Source organism: Hoplias malabaricus, chromosome 3 (assembly GCF_029633855.1).
Source record: "Hoplias malabaricus isolate fHopMal1 chromosome 3, fHopMal1.hap1, whole genome shotgun sequence".
NCBI classification, from domain to species: Eukaryota; Metazoa; Chordata; class Actinopteri; order Characiformes; family Erythrinidae; genus Hoplias; species Hoplias malabaricus.
The window spans coordinates 13,923,589-13,943,257 of record NC_089802.1 but is presented as its reverse complement, the minus strand read 5'-3'; the positions used below and the strand labels follow the sequence as shown (position 1 = coordinate 13,943,257).

At 39.6% G+C, this 19,669-nt stretch overlaps 1 protein-coding gene across 1 annotated transcript; it reads right to left on the bottom strand.

Moving 5' to 3' along the window:
• Positions 1 to 6: 6 nt before the first annotated feature.
• On the bottom strand, positions 7 to 18,539 carry timp2a (TIMP metallopeptidase inhibitor 2a). The gene is made up of 5 exons (XM_066666712.1): positions 18,048 to 18,539; positions 5,989 to 6,089; positions 5,449 to 5,557; positions 3,851 to 3,975; positions 7 to 2,501 (listed from the first exon to the last, which is right to left on the bottom strand). The coding sequence occupies exons 1-5, from the start codon at positions 18,184 to 18,186 to the stop codon at positions 2,304 to 2,306; spliced, it is 672 nt and encodes a 223-aa protein (XP_066522809.1). The 5' UTR covers positions 18,187 to 18,539; the 3' UTR covers positions 7 to 2,303.
• Between the last annotated feature and the right edge of the window lie 1,130 nt (positions 18,540 to 19,669).

The window sequence follows — 19,669 nt, the reverse complement described above, 5'->3', positions numbered from 1 at the left end:
GATAGACAAAAAGACTGGTAAAAATAACACACCATATAAATCAAAAGGTAATGACACAGTAAAAATGTAGAAACATGGCAACAACAGACATTTAAATTATGCCATTTATATTCCATTACATTTAATACAAAGCAGTTAAGTAGATATAGCATGATGCATATTAAACACTGCCAACGTTACCCTTGAAGACTTGTGAGCTTGTTTATGGCAAGTCTGAAAAAGGTAAAGATGATTACGGGTAAAGGTTTTAATTTAAAGCACACCTCGGATTACTGGGAGCTGTTGAGACAGCTCCATAAGCGTTTTCTTCATCTCTGCGTCAGGCTCAAAGTCTGCTGCTTAGGGCAAAATAAACAAAGGCATCAATCTGAGTTACACTCACTTAAATGCTGCTGTCTGTTTGGCCTACATCACTGTTGATTTTGTACAGCTTTAAAACAAATCCCCTATACACACAAAATGGCTTTGAGTGAAATGCAAGAATGTTGAAATCCACCTTCGTTAACTGTCCCCAGCCCACCAAAAATGACGTATTTGTTGTCCTCCATTCCACAATGGTCCACTCTCTGCCTTTTTCCCTTTCACACTCCCTCCCTCTCTCAATCTGACCGCATCGTGGCACCATGGGTTACCCAGACAAAATGCCTAGCAACTACTACCCTCAAACCTTACTGTCTGTCCGTCACATGACTTGGCAGTGCCCAATCAGGAGACAGTTGCAACAACATAATTCACTGTGCACTCCTCCCAGACTGCCAATAAACAAGAGTTTATCGACCTCACAGAGCGAAGAAACCTTTGCCTCTGTTTGCTCTCTCCCAGTGCAGAAGGATCTGTGGATGCTATAGACACGTATAGAACGGCCCTTGCATGTTAATCCACTCAGTCTGATAACTGTAATGTAAAACTCTGGGCTTCCATTGCCATGGCAACTAAACACTTACGGAGGCCTACCTCCATCTTCCTCCTGGGGTCCCGTGAAACACGTCAACTAACAAAAACAATACGTTGAAAAGAAGGTGACAGATCACGGCAACACACGACTGAAGAAGAATTGCTGTCAAGCGTTTTGTAAATGACAAATATCAGTATCACTATCTAAGCCTTATAGAAACAACATCACAAAAACATCTGCAAAATAAGCAAAAGGCATTCAATGATGTTCTCATGAGAGAAGGGAGAAGAGAAGAGTTACAAATCCTGATAAGAGGATTCAATCTTACTGTAGCGATTCCCACAAAAGTGCAAAGTTCAATCAGGATGAAGACTGATTTCAGAGAAATTACGTTTAAAAAGGCAGATATCTAACATTTAAAAAAAACAGCACAGACAAATGCATACGTGTAGTTAAGGGAAAGAAAGATTAAAGGAGTACAGAACGGACAGAATCTGTGAGAAGCACTTGACAAAGAAATGAAGACAAGGCAAGCAGGCTTCTTTTCCAGATATAGCCATATTCCAAATTAGGAAGGAACTACAAGTCTCCTGCCAAGAAGTTTTTCAGTGTGTTTTAGGTATTGCCTTATTATTCCTTCATTATTTTACCAGGTGCTTCAAGGTCCCTAAGATTTTCTGATTAAAAGAAAAAGAGTATCCACTATTGTGGAAGAAAAAACAACAACAACAACTTGTCTATGTACTAGAAAGTTACACATTCTGGAATTTGGTCAGCAGCAAAACTGTAAGCTTTGTCCCACAAAAATCAACGTGGATTGACACTGACTTTGGTCTCTAATTTTCTTTTTCTCTAAAACCCCATGCATATGCCTGTTTTAATGCTCTTCATTTGGTCTCAGTTCATCTTTGAAGTATCTGGGAAGTCCTGCCTCACCATTTATCCGACTGGACCAGTTGGCATTGCTTTGGGAAACTACACTAAGTATGAGTAATATTTTAGCTGTCTCTTTATTTGGGGTTTGGACAAAGACTCAACAAATTAAAAATGTGAAATGAGCTGCAAGTCTGCAAAAGTCTGCAACCTTACAAGACTGAGAGGCCATTTCAGTCATTTAAGAGAAGAAACATTAAGCGCTGTTAGGGGCAGAAAGTGCTCACAAATTAGGATTGTCCATCATTGGATGGTAATGTATGATTTGAGTGCAAGCCTTGGAGAAGAAATCACATCATTTGACCAGCTCCACTGTTTGATGTTCTGATATCTAAAGAGGACTGTAATCTAATCTGTATTCTAACAATTTAAATTGGTGCAGTTTTTCTTTTTCTTTGTTCTGCCTGATGTCAGATCTGTAATATATGGTATTTTTAAGCAACTTCAGATAATGGAGATGGGAATGGGTTTGGATTTACGGGTCCTCGTTGTCCATGAACTCTTTCTTGGGTGGAGCACTTCCACGATACCAGGCACATGAGCCATCTCCTCTCCTAATGCAGGAGTAGTGGTCAGACTGGCGTCCATGGATGATCTTCTCCGTCACCCAGTCTGTCCACAAGCACTCCTCTGGGGTGCTGACCACACATGGGAAGGCTGCACAGCGGGTAATCTGGTCACAAAAAGAACATGATTGTTAAGAATAACACACAACAACTGTGGCTATTTACAGTTAAAGAGAAAAAAACGTATCTCTTTAATTATATATAACTTCATTTTGAGTTCTGTGTTTCTGAGCCTTTAAAATTCCAGGCCTATTATTACACACATTATTCAGTAGTTACAGAAAAAGACATACAAACCAGTTGTTGTTCATAGAGAGTAAAATGGTAGCTTTGAGACTGATTGATTGATTGAATAGTATTTATCAATTACCTAAATCAAATTTGTTTTCCTTAATACACTGAACGATCACTTGATTAGAAACACCTACATTGCATCTACACTTATTGTCAAATTTATCAGCTCCACTGACCATCCACTGACAATTACAGACTGTAGTCCATCTGTTTCTCTGCAAACTCTCTTATTCAGTTTTCACCCTGCTCTCTATTGGTCAGGACCCACACAGGACCACAAAAGAGCAGGTATGATTTGGGTGGTGGATCATTCTCCTCGCTGCAGTGACACTGATATGGTTGTGCTGATATGAGTGGATCAAATGCAGCAGGGCAGCTATTCTGATTCTCTTATAATTTGTTTTCGATCACTGTGAACTCTTTTGGAATTGTTTGTCTCTTCTCTGCCTGTATATAACTGCTTGATCTAAAATTGTTGTCCAAAAAAAATATCCAGCCAACACAAACTGGGCAGCAACAGATGAGCTAATGTCTCTTTTTCTGACTCTCTCTGCCTTAAAACTAAAGCCGCCCACTGTGTCTGATCCACTCGCACCAGCACAACAAACACTAACACACCACCACCACCACGTCTGTCACTGTAGCGCTGAGAATGACCCACCAAATAAATCACACCACTGCCCTGTGGGGGTCCTGACCATTAAAGAGCAGGGTGAAATGGGGATAAGAAAGTATGCAGAGAAACGGATAGACTACAGTCTGTAATTGTAGAACTACAAAGTACTCCTGTAGGGTCAGTGGAGCTGATAAAATGAAGAGATGTAGATACAAGGCAGGTTTTGTAATTGAGTGCTCAATGTAGTTTCACAACAGCAACGCTCAAGCACTTCCTATTGCACAGTTTATTTTCTAATTCTATCAATGTTTATGCACTATATCAAATTCGTTTTTAAAAAGCTGGGACACATCTGTGAGATGGGCACGTAGAAGGTCCCTTAAATTAACCTTCAAACCTATTAACCCCTAGCCCTAACCTGGCACTCAACATACAACATGTTATTGTGAATCAAAACTTTTTAGACAGTTATTGGGGCAAGCTATGAGTCCACTATCATTCTCCTGCGTCTGGTAGAGCTGGTACAACTACTGTGTTGTTGATCACCTTGCAGTCGCAGCCCATCTGGTAGCGCTGGCTCAGGCTCTTCTTCTGGGTGGGACTCATGGACTCCCAGGGCATGATGAGATCACACAGGGTCACATGCATCTTCCCACTGCCATCTGCCTTGCCTGGAGAACATGTGTCAGACAAAACAATATGTTGTTGCGACAAACACTGCTGTGAGACGAAACGAGCTTTTCAAGAGCACATTGGAAAAAAAAGCCAAAAGCTTGTTAAGTTTAGAATCACACTTTGCACTTTGAGGAGACAGCTAGATTTTATTATGGTTTCACAGAGTGCTGGAGGTCAAGCCAGTGAAAAACACAAAGTATGTGAAGTCGTGGAAGAAAAGGGGAAACCTCTAAAAAAGATTTTGTATTAACTTTACAGGAAAAGGAGAAATCTGCATCAAAACATCTTTTGTCTGTCTTTTTTTTTTTCTTTTTTTAAGAAGAATGTAATGTGCATCATCAGCAGTTACTGTGTGCTACAAGCTCAGACTTTCCTCATTATGCTACCTCCCTCTTCCCCTAAAACTTTAGCTTAAAAGGCAATTGCTACCCTGCACAGCCCTCTGCCTCGTCCACTCTGTAATTTGGGCAATGCTGATTCAGTCTAAGATGGAGAAACCAGAAGACGTCTGTGTTCATCTTTTCATGACCTTTTACTTTTACTGCTGTCAGATCAGCAAACCTACAGAACCCTTGAGAGGATTTAAATGAATTATAATTTCTAATACGGTACATAACTCAACCATTTGCCAAACATTAGCACAAGTCAAGAGTGTCCCAGAGTACTTTGCTTCACAATGTGGTTTGGTGCTGAAATGTCATATTCACCTTCAGAAAACTAAATTCAATTCCATTTCTAATTCTGTCACTGTACTTGAGCAGTTTTAATTTCGTTAACAAAATTATGACAATATATGTATATGAAATAACTAGACGAGAACTAAATAAATATATTAATTTTAAGACAAGAACTGTCACAAAATGTTTTTCATTTTTTGTCAGCAAATAAAAACTAAAGTGAAAACGTGAAAGATGATAATTCACTCATCGTTTATGATTTGCAAGTAAATATAAATATAAACAGGGCAATGAGAGTGGCCACATAGTATAATGAAGATGAGTTGACTCCCATTCATTCATTATCTGTAAGCGCTTATCCAGTTCAGGGTCGCGGTGGGTCCAGAGCCTACCTGGAATCATTGGGCGCAAGGCAGGAATACACCCTGGAGGGGGCGCCAGTCCTTCACAGGGCAACACACACTCTCACATTTGAGTCACCAATCCACCTACCAATGTGTGTTTTTGGACTGTGGGAGGAAACCCACACCGAGAGAACACACCAACTCCTCACAGACAGTCACCCAGAGCGGGAATCAAACCCACAACATCCAGGTCCCTGGAGCTGTGTGACTGCGACACTACCTGCTGCGCCACCGTGCCCTATTTGACTCTCAAAGGATCCAAATCCTTCAGCTAAAAAAGCTAGACTAAATGCTTCATGTTTTTATTGACTAAACATAGACTAAATCTAACAATAATTATTTGGCTACATGAGATTAATAGAACCAGTGGCCCAAATTAACACTGTACCTGAAATGAGATACTCCTTCTTTCCATTGGTCTCCATGGTTACACCACACACAGCAGATGAAGGTGCAGTAAAGATCATTTCAATGGGATTGTCAGGTCCTTTGAACATCTGGAAACAAAGGAGTATTAATAGGTATTTTATTTTTCTATTTGTTTCTTTTCTACTCTTTTAGGAAGGCTTGATACTTGATGCTAGAACATTGCTGAAAGAATTCGATTGCTTGCAGACAATTAAGACTTTCGGTCACATGATCTGGATCAAAAATGTACTGGATGGTACTCTGTCTCAAACAATGCAGTTCCACTGATACACAGCTGAATGCCTGGTACTTTATACCCCTCTAGTTGGTAATTGCCATTGGGAAATTAAGCAGTGTGCAGCTAGCTGAACTTCAGTATCAGCGATGGGTGCAAAACAAAGTTGCTAAATTGATTAATTTGAATAGGTAACTGCAAACCTTAGAATACATAGTGTATACAAATCTATATAAAAAAAAACATGAAATGAAAAGCATACATTTGTCCCTCTTCTGTCCTCACCTTGATCTGCTTGATGTCGTACTGGATCCTCTTGATAGGGTTGCCATAAATATCATTCCCAGCATCCACCTCTTTTCCTCCAACCACCTTAGCTCTGATTACTGTGACAAAAAGAGACATGAGGTTAATCTAATGAACTAATCACTTAACTGTGCTTTATTTGATATTTTTATATTTTGTTATTGGGATACACTCAATGATGTTGGTTTATGCACCAATGACACTAATCATTTATTACACATGTTCATAACATATACAAGACAGTATAGGTTCTCATCTTGTAAAGATTCCCTATCTCTCTGAGGCTCAGCAGTGAGTGGTATCTTGCACATAGAATCAAGAACCCATCCAAAGTCCCATTTCCTGCAGGCTGAATATTTGCAGCTGCCCTACCGTCTTAAGCTCCCTTTGTCAGGTCAGCCAACATGTGGGAGAAACGCTTGCACATGAGGAGCTGACACATGGCAACCTTCCGCTGACTCATTCATTCTCTCGCTTTTTATATTCCCTGCCCCCCCCCCTTATTTTCCTTACTTTCCTTAATAGTTTTCAAAAGGGCTGCTCTTTTTTCCACTTTGTGCAGAGGTACAGTATAATAGCATAACAGCTAAGCAAAGCAACTAAACCTTCTTTTCTGCCTTCAACAAAATCTGTGTCATGACCATGTGAGCTGTGCTGATGATAGTGTTCTATTTGTACAAGAATAAACAATGACGCAACCACTTCAACACACTCACGCAGACACACACACACACACACACACACACACACACACACACATCATATATACCCGAGCCCGCCCTGTTTAAACCTAAACGTGCTAAAAGAGTCAGACAGATGCTGATAATTTTTTTCCCATTTTGGATACACTGACAAAGCTTGTTTTAACAGATGTTTAATGAAGCACATTTTTTTTACACCCCAGCTTGGTGTGGTCAAGAAAGAAGTTCAGGTTTCAGTTTTGAAGAAGGGATATGGTTTGTGTCAGATGACAGTGCCATAACACATTTTTAACTACTTTTAAATGTGGTTTATTATACAGGACTCAGATCTAATTTTGTACTGTTTTGTAAGTGGTGGGCTGGTGTTGGACTATCATTATGCTATTTGAGAAGACACAATATATAAAACACGGTTCAAAATAACTTCCAAGTTTGGCTGTAAAAAAGACTATTTTAAGTAGGTAAAACTAGTTGCAATAGAAATACTGTCTGTAGTATCATCGTTGCATTTAAAAATCCATGTTGTTTTCTTACTGGGCTTCTGCACATTCGCAAAGAAAACAAACATGGAAACAATTAGGAGCAAAACTTGTCTGGTAAGCTTATGGAAAATCTGCTAGAATGTGGAGGAGGCATTTGGAGTAGCTTTTGATTTTGTTCCCAGGAATCTACTGATGTACTGGAAGTCAGTAGAACAGGTCATGCTTTTATTAATCCCCATAAAAACACAACTACTGTATAATGCATATGTAAATACCAGCAAAGTCCAAAATGAGAGGAAAACAAAAAAGCAAACAACAAACTCACCAAATGTGTACCTAATGCTAGGGCAAAAGTGGCCAAAACAGACAGAAATAAAGATTTAAAAGGAACATATCAAAAATAAAAAATTAATTTTACTTGTTTGTTGTTTAAGGAAAAACTTTAACTTATTATGTTCACTGAGAAAGTTCAAAAGCATTCTTTCACTTCTTTCAACAGTCCATACTTGTTTTATATGGAAATTAAGCTGTAAAATTTGCTTCACAGCCCAAAGCTTAAAAGCCCACTTTGAAATAATTATTTTTGTTATGTCACCCCTTTTAAATAACTTTTTGCAGTCCAGACTCTAGAATAATTTGTATGAAATCTGTATTTCAACATGCCACTATACGTAACTGTTTTTTAAAAGTTGCTGAGGTGGCTTAGAGTACATTTGGGAATTGATGAAGAAATTTATGACACAAAGACAAAACAAGAGCATCACTTTAAAACTGAATGTGGCACAATAAGCATTTTATCTCAGTTACATTGTTTTCAGAATGTCTGGAAGCCACAACTTTAAATGAAATTATAATTCAATTAATCACCCAGCCTTACAGCAAAGAACAAAGGGTTTACAGTTTTGAATTATGATTTTCACTGCCAGACACAGTTAACCAACTGCAGATTGAAATGGGCCAAAACAGCTTCCCCAGCACTGCTCCATTAATTATTGTGCACAATGAACCCAAGCTCCAGTTATTGTTTTGCCAAATCACTTTCATCACCTGACCTATTGCAAAGGATTTAGCAAAAAGGATAATACCAGCAGATAAAGCTCCAAAATACTGACTCGTTTACTAAGAGACTGATCCCTGGCCTAACTATTTGCTGGACCTGTCCCCTTCTGAGCAGCTGCCATGTGTTTTGGCAATAGTACTTGTTTAATAGAGGTACATTTGGGAACACTTCTGTCACGCTACTAAAGTCAAAACTGAGAGAGATAAAGAGATTGAATTCAGGTGGCTGGGACATATTGACAGGGTTTAAAGTTAGAGACGTCTGCATAACATAAACAGAGTGGTGATAAAGGTGGGTTCAGATGTGAAAAAGATAACTGAACCAAAGAAAAGAATAAATAAAGAGGCAGAAGATGGATGGAGGGTGAAGTACCAAAGGAAAGACTCAGTGGTGTTATGGTGTGCAACAGCTGCTGTTTTTGAGGGCATTTGCTCACCGTGGAAAATATGAGGCCAGGCATATAGCATGCAGAGACATAAAATAACCAGTGGGAGAATATCACACTCACTCACACACATGCACAAGCATGCATATACATGAACACACACACACACACACACACACACACACATGCACAAACACACACACACACACACACAAGGTACGCTGGGGTAGTAGCCATCATTCCACACCCATGGGTTCACTTTATGGGCTGGAAAAGACACAAATATGAAGGGTTTGTTGCTCTTTAAAGTTAACGATAGTCCCCTCCTAGTTGCATGCTTTTCTGCACATGTCAACGCTTCCTCTGTCTGAAGAACTGGAGTGTGCAGCATGCTAAGGTGTTAGTAGCAAATTACACACGGGAAAATCCTACTAAATTCAAGTTTAACATCAGTACCAGTGAATCATTATTAAAGTAATTCCCATCAACTTTCTGAAGGATAAAAGACAAGCCTGAATCACAATGTAAACTGTTTAAAAATATTATTAAATTATTGTGCAGTTTTAAGAGTAACTATTGAAAATAAAAATAAAATATGCCTGCATTATTCCTTCCAGCACTAGGTTTTAAATCTCCTCATAAAAATTATAAATAAATAAAAGAGAGTGAGATTTGAGCTGATGTATTTCAATAAATAGCATTGGGTGCCACTGTAATTAGTATAATAAAAAAATGTCATAATTCCAAAACAACAACAGTCAATTTAATGGGCTTCTATATTATTTCATCAAATAGCATGCTAATTAGCAGGTTAAGGGCTACACAACAAACAACAAGGAAAAAGGACCTAAAACTAAAACTAAATAAAGAGCTAAAAAAATATTTTCCATCAGAAAGTTGACATATTTATCCAGGCAGAGCATTAATACTAACGTAACTGCAAGTGAGTGACCTCTGATAAACCAAAATCTAATCTTTGCTGTCTTTCCTTTTCTTGTACTGATGCACATTTTGAGTGGTGAGAAAAAGCTGGTAAATACATGCATTGAATTTTTGCAGTTATGTATAGAGATCTTTAAAAATATGATTAAATGTGAGGATTCCAGTACAATTCAACTTTGTGTCCAGAGATTGAAAAAATATTCTCAGCATCAGAGCCAGCCTGTCAGCCTGACTATGAGTCATATGCTCCAGTGTTTTTTTTTTCTTGAGAACTGAGAGTTCATTTTGTCTTGGTATTTCTCAACAGATCAGCAAATACAGTACAGTAGTCAATCAATCAAAAAAAAAATATTGCTTAATATCATGCTGACGTGTCTTCACCATCACTGATATTTATCACCCTCTTTTCTCACTTAATAATACAATTGCACTCTCCCCACAAATAAATACTGTGTTGGACCACAGAATCTCTGATACCATCTCCATATTAAAAAACCATCTTGTTTTGACTGTGTTTTTCTAAAAGCGTGTGTCCTTTGCTGTTCTCCATATACACTGATGAGAGTGATGCAAGAGAGTGATTTTCTCTCAACATGCAGATGTACACAGATGAGCTGGCCCTTATTTCCTGCCAGCAAGATGCAGATAGTCCTTCATACAACAGTCAAGTCTCCTGGTTAATAGCACCAAAATTAAGGGGCTGCATTCTGCAGGGTCTGCATACAAGGCCATCAACGTAGGGCCTAGAAGTTTAGGGGCAGATATAGATAATACTATCACTTTTCAGGGCAATGGGGACTACATCGATTAAAAATGGGAGGCACCTTGATGTGTATATATATATATATATTCGTAGGTAGAGTGGAACCTCTACCTACGAACTTGATCCATTCCGTGACCCGGTTTGTAAGTAGGAAAGTTCGTTTCTTGGGTCAATTTTCCCCATTTAAAATAATGGAAAAGCAATTAATGCGTTCCAGCCCACCCCAAAATTCACCCTTTTTGCTCTGATATATGTTTACAAAACCCTCAAATTAGTAAAACAAATACATGTAGCTTTACTAAAAATAAAAAAGAAATACAGTGGTAACAGTAATAAAAAAGAAATAAAGATTTAAGCGGTTACACATCACTACCTTGAAGACGTGACGACTGGCTGGAGGAGTAACACAGGCACTGGCTGTATGACGGGAGGTGGGGGGTGGGTGGAATAACGGAGAGTAGGCGGGTGAATGTGGGGAGACGAAGCGTAGATACGGCTTAACTTATTACGAATTTCGATGTCTGCTATTTACACTAATGCTAAATTGCTAAAACTACAATTTGCTAATCTTAATAAGCTAAATAAGCTCACTCGAGTCTGGGCGCGCTGGGAGACTCGTCTATTGGGGTCAGTGGCCATTTCCAGCCGCCGGCTCGGCGGAGGCTCGGGTTCGTTTCAAGAGTCATGGTTCGTTGGTGGAGGCAAAAAATATTCAAATGCCCGGTTCGTATCTTGGAATGTTCGTTAGTATAGGCGTTCGTTAGTAGAGGTTCCACTGTATATATAGATGAATGATTACTGTACTGTAATGTGGAATGGAAATCTCTGACAAATTGTAAATCTGTAATATTCATTAATTAATTAATTCATAGTCTATAACCGCTTTTCCAGTTCAGGCTCACGGTTGGTAACAATTTCAGCTTATGAAATTTCAGCAATATTTTCAAACTGCTGAGAAGAAAATATTATTTTGAACCCTCTCATAATTTTTGTACACCATTTCAGATCCTGACCTTAGCTCAAAAAGCATAAAAGTAGGGTCATTCATTATTGTGTACTTATTTACTGCAGTGTATTGACTGCAAAGAGTAGTTACAAATGAAAGTTTCAAATTTATATAAATAAAGTTAACAATAGAACCATTCTGACTCTGTTTTGACACGTTACATACATGCTACTAAACAGTCAAGTTAAAGCAACATAAGCTGTCACATCTACCTGTTCTATAGAAAATGCTTTAAGCGATGGCCCAGTCCAATGACTAATTACTTTATCTAGCCAAAAATTTTCAGGAGCCATAAATTAACTTGGAGTAGTAATAAAGTATAATAATGTACTTCCTAACAGTAACATTAGAACAATGAGAATGTAGCATAAAGCTAACAGTTAGTCTAGAAGTAATATATTGGATTGAAATTCCTTTGTTTTGAACTAACGCTGTAGATTTAGTTTAACATTTAGTTTGTGGTTTCAAACTTCCTCCTCTATTAGCATCGGAAAAGAAAAGTCACATTGTGCCATTTTGCATTCTATGGCTAGCTAGTTGCTATCCTTCCAATGAGAATCAAACCAACTGCTTTGTAACCCTCTAAAATCCCAGTGGTATGACCCACCTTGACACTGTAAGCAAGGGATATAATTTCAGCCACTACATTAAGAACATTTTAATGATGAAACAGTGCTGTTGCCATTGTAGAAAGTCTGCAGTGCATTTGTCTAGAACAGCTAGCTCCATTTCTGTTCAGACTTCTTCAGCTCTTTTTTCAGGCTGACCCACATTCCTGCTCCCCGATAATCGTGCATAACCCACAGCGCCCGCTCCCTCAGCCCATGACTTACACACTCTCTTACATATGCACATATCATAATCAGTGTGTCATAGTTTCCATGAAAACATACCCACCACGAGCACTGGCCACATCCTGAGGTTCCGTTTCACTGCGCAGCTTTTAGTAATCATGACCAATTCTGAGCCCAAACCTCGCTACCCACTCCTACCTTTACTGACAGCACCCTTGGACTTTCCTAGAATCAAAGGATACCAAAAAAAGGTCAGCTGGCCAGTGCTGTGCATGCAAATGAAACCACTAGCGTATCAGCACAGTGGCCACTAACTTCACTCCATAAGGTGAGCCCAGAACAAGACAAGTTCATGTGTAGGCTGACAGCTAATACAGCCGTATCAAATAGCTACAAGGCTACATACAGTACAACTCTCACGCTGATATCCAGTCACATTAATATAGCGACTTCTAACCTAGCAACAATAATATGCAATATTTATTATGTCAGTGTAAGCTAAAAACCAAACTAACCAGAACAAAACTGAGGATTTTCACCTCTACAGAGTTTGTATCTCAGGCTTTTTGAACCCCAGTTTTCCTGACAATACAGTAATTCAATCTGGCTTCAACACTGTATACTTGCCCTCTTCACAGTGTGAATTCTTGCAGGCTCATTGCCAGTCACAGCAACCAAGGCCTTCCTAACAGCTGGATCATTTACTGACCCACAGATCCTTATTAACTCATGCTTAAACCTTTCAGTACAAACCAGAGAAAGAACATATGTTAGCTGTGCCAGCCAGTTTTTTGTGTTTAGATTGTGTATGTATACAATGCTAAAATCGAGTCAAACTTAAGTATTTAGAGCTCTTCAAATATATATTTAGAGCTGAATGTTTTCTATACATTTATCTCACATGCTATTTTCCTATATATTTAACACTTGCTGCTAACAATACCTGCTAAGCTGGCATGGTTTCTGTTGTTAAAACCTCTGAACAAACATTTCTCTTGGACAACAATGCTAGCGACTCATATCACTGTGTTGAACACAAGTCTTGGTTCTGCAAAATGTTTTGCAAAATCCCTCAGGCTTTGCTCTGTAGTCATAAACCAGACTGCGGAACAATGATTCACTTGCATTGTTAATCAAGTTCTCACATCATTGTTAAACCTGTCATTCTCCTTCAGAAAAATAAAAGCCCAATGTTAGAGATTTGAGTATCTTTCTACCAATCTTCCACCAAAATGGATGGTCTGACAGGTCTGCTCAATTGTGTGTGCCCGATTATGTTTGATTAGTCTAAAAAGAGACCCAGTCTGACTCACAGTGAGAAAGCAACTTGATGGTTTCATCGGCATTGTCACTGTGGCTCTTAAATAAAAGGGCTGTTGGTGAGACAGCCCAGTTCCTTAGGCCCTGGGGTTAACCGCTATGGAAAAAAAAATGACTATGCTATACTGGACAACCGATTGCTGGAGACTGCCTATACGTTTGGGTGCACAAACAAGGAGAAGGGGGCTAGAGAGGATGTGGAAAGACACAGAGATGAGTAAAGTCCTGTTGACAAGCTGTGTGACTTCCTTCTAGTATACCCAGAGTTTTTGACCATACCATTTGCTGTCCTCCAGTTGTTACGGTCTGCATGCTTTTGAATCTTAAGAAGTGTATTAAACCTGATGTTTCACATAAGCTATGTTACACTTCACAAGATTCAAAAGCATTCAGACAGTAACAACTAGAGGACAGCAAATGGCATGATGAAAAACACCGGGTCTTGAGAATGTCTCTGGAGATCACACAGCAGACCAACAGCATGAAAAACTACCCCACACCTCTTACCATGCCCATGGCTCTTTTTCAAAGCTGCAAATTCAGAAATCGACTATAATCATGATCATGATTGCATATCTGGAAATGCTCCTTGCTCTTCTCCCTGCATTTGGTCAGTTTCTGTACTGACAATACCCATAAAATGCCCAGAAAAGATGTGATAAAAATATACTTATCACATTTACCCATCATATCTACTTACCATATCTTTCATTTCTTCTAACATTACTACTTCCTGAATAAACTGCTGCTTTCCTTGCTCCATTACCAAGTTAGACCAGGTGTTTGGCATGGATCTACAAAAACAACTTCAGTCCTGGCTTATCATTTTTCTCCGAAAGAGTCAGAAAAATTATGCTTCTGTTTTTTTCTCTACAGTTCTTAAAATCTTACATTATTAGCTGTTGTCATGCCTTTTGTTTAGTAGTATATTTACTGAAAACATCTTTAGAAATTAAAGTATTTTGGCATGGTCAAGATGATAGTTTATAAATGTCTGTGGTTGCCAGCATCTGAAAAACAGAAAATGAATTTACAGAGTGTAAAAACTCTATTTGCAAACTGTCCTTATTCCATTTCTGAAATTCAAACCATGTGTCTCTTTCTGAATATGTCTAATATATATTTGATTTGAAATGAGATGAATTTTGCAGAGTTTAGCTAGTGCAAGTCAAAGGAAGCAGGCCAGAACATGACTCACTTTCAAACAGAGTTTTAACACAAACATCTTGATGACCAGTGTATTCAAAACTTGTCTGGGGCAGCTTTAATCTCATTGCTCTAGAATATACAATCTGCTATATAAAAGAAACATATTCAGCTTCATAATGGCCATTTCACCATAAATAACTCTGTCCACATAGTGTAAAAATGGACTTTGAGTCAACTACAGCACACAGTGTGATTTGTTAGTTGATGTCAAGTATTTTCTAGGTCACATTTGCAGTTTTATGTCAATCTTTCTTTAGAAAGACCACAAAGGGCCTTTTAAATTGTGTCATAGACGACATATCTTACCAGTCTTTGCAAAAACATGAAGCTACACGTACATCAGCATTTACAGCCTTTAATAAAGACAGCAGAGGCTATGTGTTGTGAGGTGACTAAAGAGCCCCATTAGAATGAGTAGCACTGTTTGAGGGTACATTTAAAGGAGAAAGAAAAGTTAATAAGACTCTACTGACTGATTTGTGAGGGGGCACATGCCCATAAAGCACAGGGTTCATTAATATTAAGGTCATTTTGAGGGGAATATTGGCAATGAAACTGAGTGAGCTCAGAGGTATATGCGACTGCATTGCTAACTTGCTTGTTGACACAGTATTAATCAGGGCAGATCCCTATACACGTATAAAATGAGAGTGCTTGACTGCTAGGTCCTGAATGCAGTGAGCCTGCTAGCACAGCCACTGAAGTTAACCTTTCGCAAACAGATGGAAAAAAAAAAACTCTCTCCTGATCCAAAAGGGGCTGGTTCACAGCCAGGCAGTTGAGGCAAGGCGGGTGGAGCTGCCAGAGGGGAAGAGAGCTCTTTTTCTCACCGTTTGAAGAATGCCAGGCATATTTGTAAAAAAGTCCTCGACTTTCTCCTTCTTGACACATCTGCAACTATCAGCCAGATGTCAGATGGTTCCACTTCCTTTCTGAAGCAGGGTGGGGTTCTAATCAGACTGCACCCAGAGCGCCCCCAATAAAAACACTCTCAAAAGAGCATGGCCATCTGCATTTTCCCTGATATTATTTTACCAGCTCACAGCAAGGCTTGGATCTTGTTCCAAGTGCTGGCAGTATCTACCTAAGTGTCTCTGGACAGCAGTGTCCCAATGAATTAAGCATGAGGTGGTTGGGAAAGCCCCAGCGGGACACAAAGACATTCCTGCAATTTTTCATGGCCTGTGCAGCAGCACCACCTTTTAGCTCAGAGCCTTGGCTTTTACATCCATCTTAGAGAGAAACGGAATAGATGGGAGTTGCTTGAATCATGCAAGACAGGACCTCAGTCAGTAGCTCTTTATCCTTGAGTAAATCTTTCTCTCTCCTCCTTATTTTCTGTGTGGCACAAATGTATTACATACATTTCAACTTGATGACTAACTTTCAACATATTTCAAGAGGGAGGGAGGATTTTATCACTGGAAAAACAAGCTGTTTTAGCTTTTATTTGTTTTAAAATACACACTACAAAAAGGTTATTGTTCTTTAAGGCATTTAGAACTTTCTTCAAGATGTTATTAAATATATTTTCTAGGAGGGAAAAACGGTTCCTTCAAGAATTATTTGTTAAATGAAGAAGATATGTCATGCCAAATAGTTCAAACTCACAGTTATATGTAACACCTTAATGTTTTCAGAGGTGTGCTACAGAGCCCTTTATGCCAAAACTGCAGAACAATGTATAAATGCCCAAGTTTTAATAACTGGACTAAGAAGTCTGGGGCAATCTTGTAAACAATTCTCAAACAGAGCTGGTATTAAGATATTGATTATAGAAAAGTAAAGAAATATAAATGAATTTAAAAGTAAATCAATAGGGTACGGCCCTTCTACGAGTGGCATTTATTTATTTCTCTTTGTATGGGACCAGGAAAAGTGGCATCCCTTTGCATCCCCCTTTAAACCAAGCCCTGCTTATATCTCAGGCCTTAAAATATACTTTAGGCTGTGAGTAAAACCACACTGAAATCAGAGTTGTCCTAATCCCATGACAATGTTTAATGAAGCGACAACATGTTACTTTTGTGTTTCCACTGATGAACTGGTACAGCCTGCAACTAGACAGTGAATCAGTGTGAGTAAACAGAGCAGCAGTATGGTGTGAATGTGTCATGCTGTGTTTGGGTGCTGGTTTCAGGCAGCTATTCAAACCAAAATCCTGTTTGACTTCAACTTGACATGGTCATTCTAAACAATAACACAATGATATACATAAAGCAGGATGGTCACCCTTCCTCACACCATCATCTTTCAGCAGCACAAGACAAAAATAAAGAAAAAACAGACAAAAACAAACAAACAAACCCACATTTTAAATCCCAGGAATATAGCAGCATAGTTAAGCTAATGAACTGTATCTCAAAGTCAACACATGTCCTTGAGACCTACTTTTGATGCTTGAGTCTGTTTCACAGCTAGAGAACAGGTAGAGGGGACAGATATAAATAGATGAGCGCTTTAAGTTATTTTCCAGATGCTCTCCACTAAGCAGGCCCCACCTTGCCGTATCTGGACTGTGGGCTCAGACAGAAGATGAGCAGAAAGACTGAGGGAATGAGGGTGGAAATAAAGACGAGATAAGAGGCCAAAAGATACAGAGTTACAGTGAAACCACCATCACAACCAAATACCACAATAACCCCTCATACCACATACTTTTGTCAAATCTAACAGACACACTGGACTAGAAGCACACTGATCAAAGCAACTATGAAACCTTCTGCACTCACTGCTGCTCTAAAACTAGCTATGTCAGCTTAGACTTGTGTTATGACGATTAGTCTGAAAAATTTACTCGGGTTAGACAATTTAAACTGCCAAAAGAATAAATAAACACGGGGGTTTTTCATTAAAATAATAACAAAAACAATCACGAGAAGCAGAAAGCAGCAACAAACACAGTAGAGACAAAGAAGAGGAAGACAAGAAAAAACAGTAGCAGCAGCAGAAACAAATAAACAGCAAAAACAATACAGCAGTTACAACAGAAAATGTCTTAACTGTTGGTTCACTGTAATTACAACAAAAAGCTTTTGTTACCCAATACCTATCATTACAACCAAAAGCTAAATAGCTCTTAATTACATTACAATTACAAAAACCTTAATTAAGTAGTAACAATAGTAGTTACAGGAAAGGGGTTTCATCAACTGCGGAGTTGTGGATAACGATCCGACCCAATGTTACAGGCACTGAACATGTCTTTACAAAACAAGTTACTGGGGGACGACAGCGAAGACCACTCGTCTTGTCCGTGCAGGAATGACTCTGAACTCCTGCAGCAAACGGGGTCTCGGGAAAAGACCGAGTGTTTATCTCTGGCGCTTATGAGGCGGGGGGTTTCTGAGAAGCCGCCGCAGATTTAGCTACTCACCGATGTCGGCGTTGCAGAAGCCCTGTTGAGGATGAACCGGGGAGCAGCTGCAGGCTTCTGCTCTCTCCTCCACCCCGAACACCAGCGCCAGCACCAGCACGCACAGCCAGCCGCTCACACACCGCATTTCAGCGCTCATTACTGAGAGAGAGTCACAGAGACAGAGAGGGAGAGAGAGTGGAACCCAACACGGAGCGCCCGCAGCAGCGCGTGCGTGGATAAACACCCCTCACACCCGCGAGCCCCAAAAAAACAAACTCGCGCGTCCGAGTCACGGATACAGCGTGTCGCTTTCAAAACAACCAAAGCTAACAGGCTGTTGATAAACAAAACTGCGCCGTGCGTCGCTCTGAGCTCGTCTCCAGTCGCTCGGTATCCGCGCAGTGCCCTCTATGGCTCTCTTTCAGAGACTCGAGGCCAGACTCATGCTTTTAGAGCCACACTGTCCGCTAAGAACTCCTCCCCTTCAGCCGGATCTGGCCGGAGGAAGGCGCTTCACTTCACTTCACTTCACTTCACCGCTGCTCACACACACACGCCTTCACAGGGAGAGAGAGAGAGAGAGAGAGAGAGAGAGAGAGAGAGAGAGAGAGAGAGAGAGAGAGAGAGAGAGAGAGAGAGTTTAAATAATTCATTCATTCATTCAGGCTAGCAATCAGCGCATAAACAATTCCCCTTTTAAACTTTTACACAGCACTGTGGAAAATCTAAAACATAATTCTGTTTCATATATATGTATATATATGCCTTCTGATTGTACACATGACTTGGATGACTGTGTTCTCAGTAATTGCACCAATTGTGATTTGGTGATTGCACCAAAAACCCCCTTTCCTCTGTTGCTTCTGAGTCACAGAATTATTTTTAGATGTGTACATCATTCCCAAATAAAAATAAGACATTGCATCAACATGTTTGATAGCGTAGGCTAGTAAACCGATGAAGAAAATTGTACTTTTTGTGAAATCACTGGATTCCCACAGTTTTCTCAGAGGAATGGACAAAACATTAACATAAAAATAACCATTGGGCGCTGGAAGATATTTTAAGGTGATAATGAAATAAAATTTAAAACACATTTTTACACAAGAGAAGTATTTATTGAACATGATTTCATCCCAAATATGAGACAAAATAGTTCTGTAGAAGATCTGTATTTTACTGATATGACTAATGATGATAATATATAACACGGCAGTTCATTCATTCATTATCTGTAAGCGCTTATCCAGTTCAGGGTCACGGTGGGTCCAGAGCCTACCTGGAATCACTGGGCACAAGGCAGGAATACACTCTGGAGGGGGCGCCACTCCTTCACAGGGCAACACACACACACTTACAGATTCACTCACACCTACGGACACTTTTGAGTCGCCAATCCACCTACCAACGTCTGTTTTTGGACTGTGGGAGGAAACCGGAGCACCCAGAGGAAACCCTCACAGACACAGAGAGAACACACCAAACTCCTCACAGACAGTCACCCGGAGCGGGAATCGAACCCACAACCTCCAGGTCCCTGGAGCTGTGTGACTGTGACACTACCTGCTGCACCCATGGCAGTTCATATTTTGAAATAAATTTGATCATGAGTCCATGTATCCACAAGAAATACCATCCAC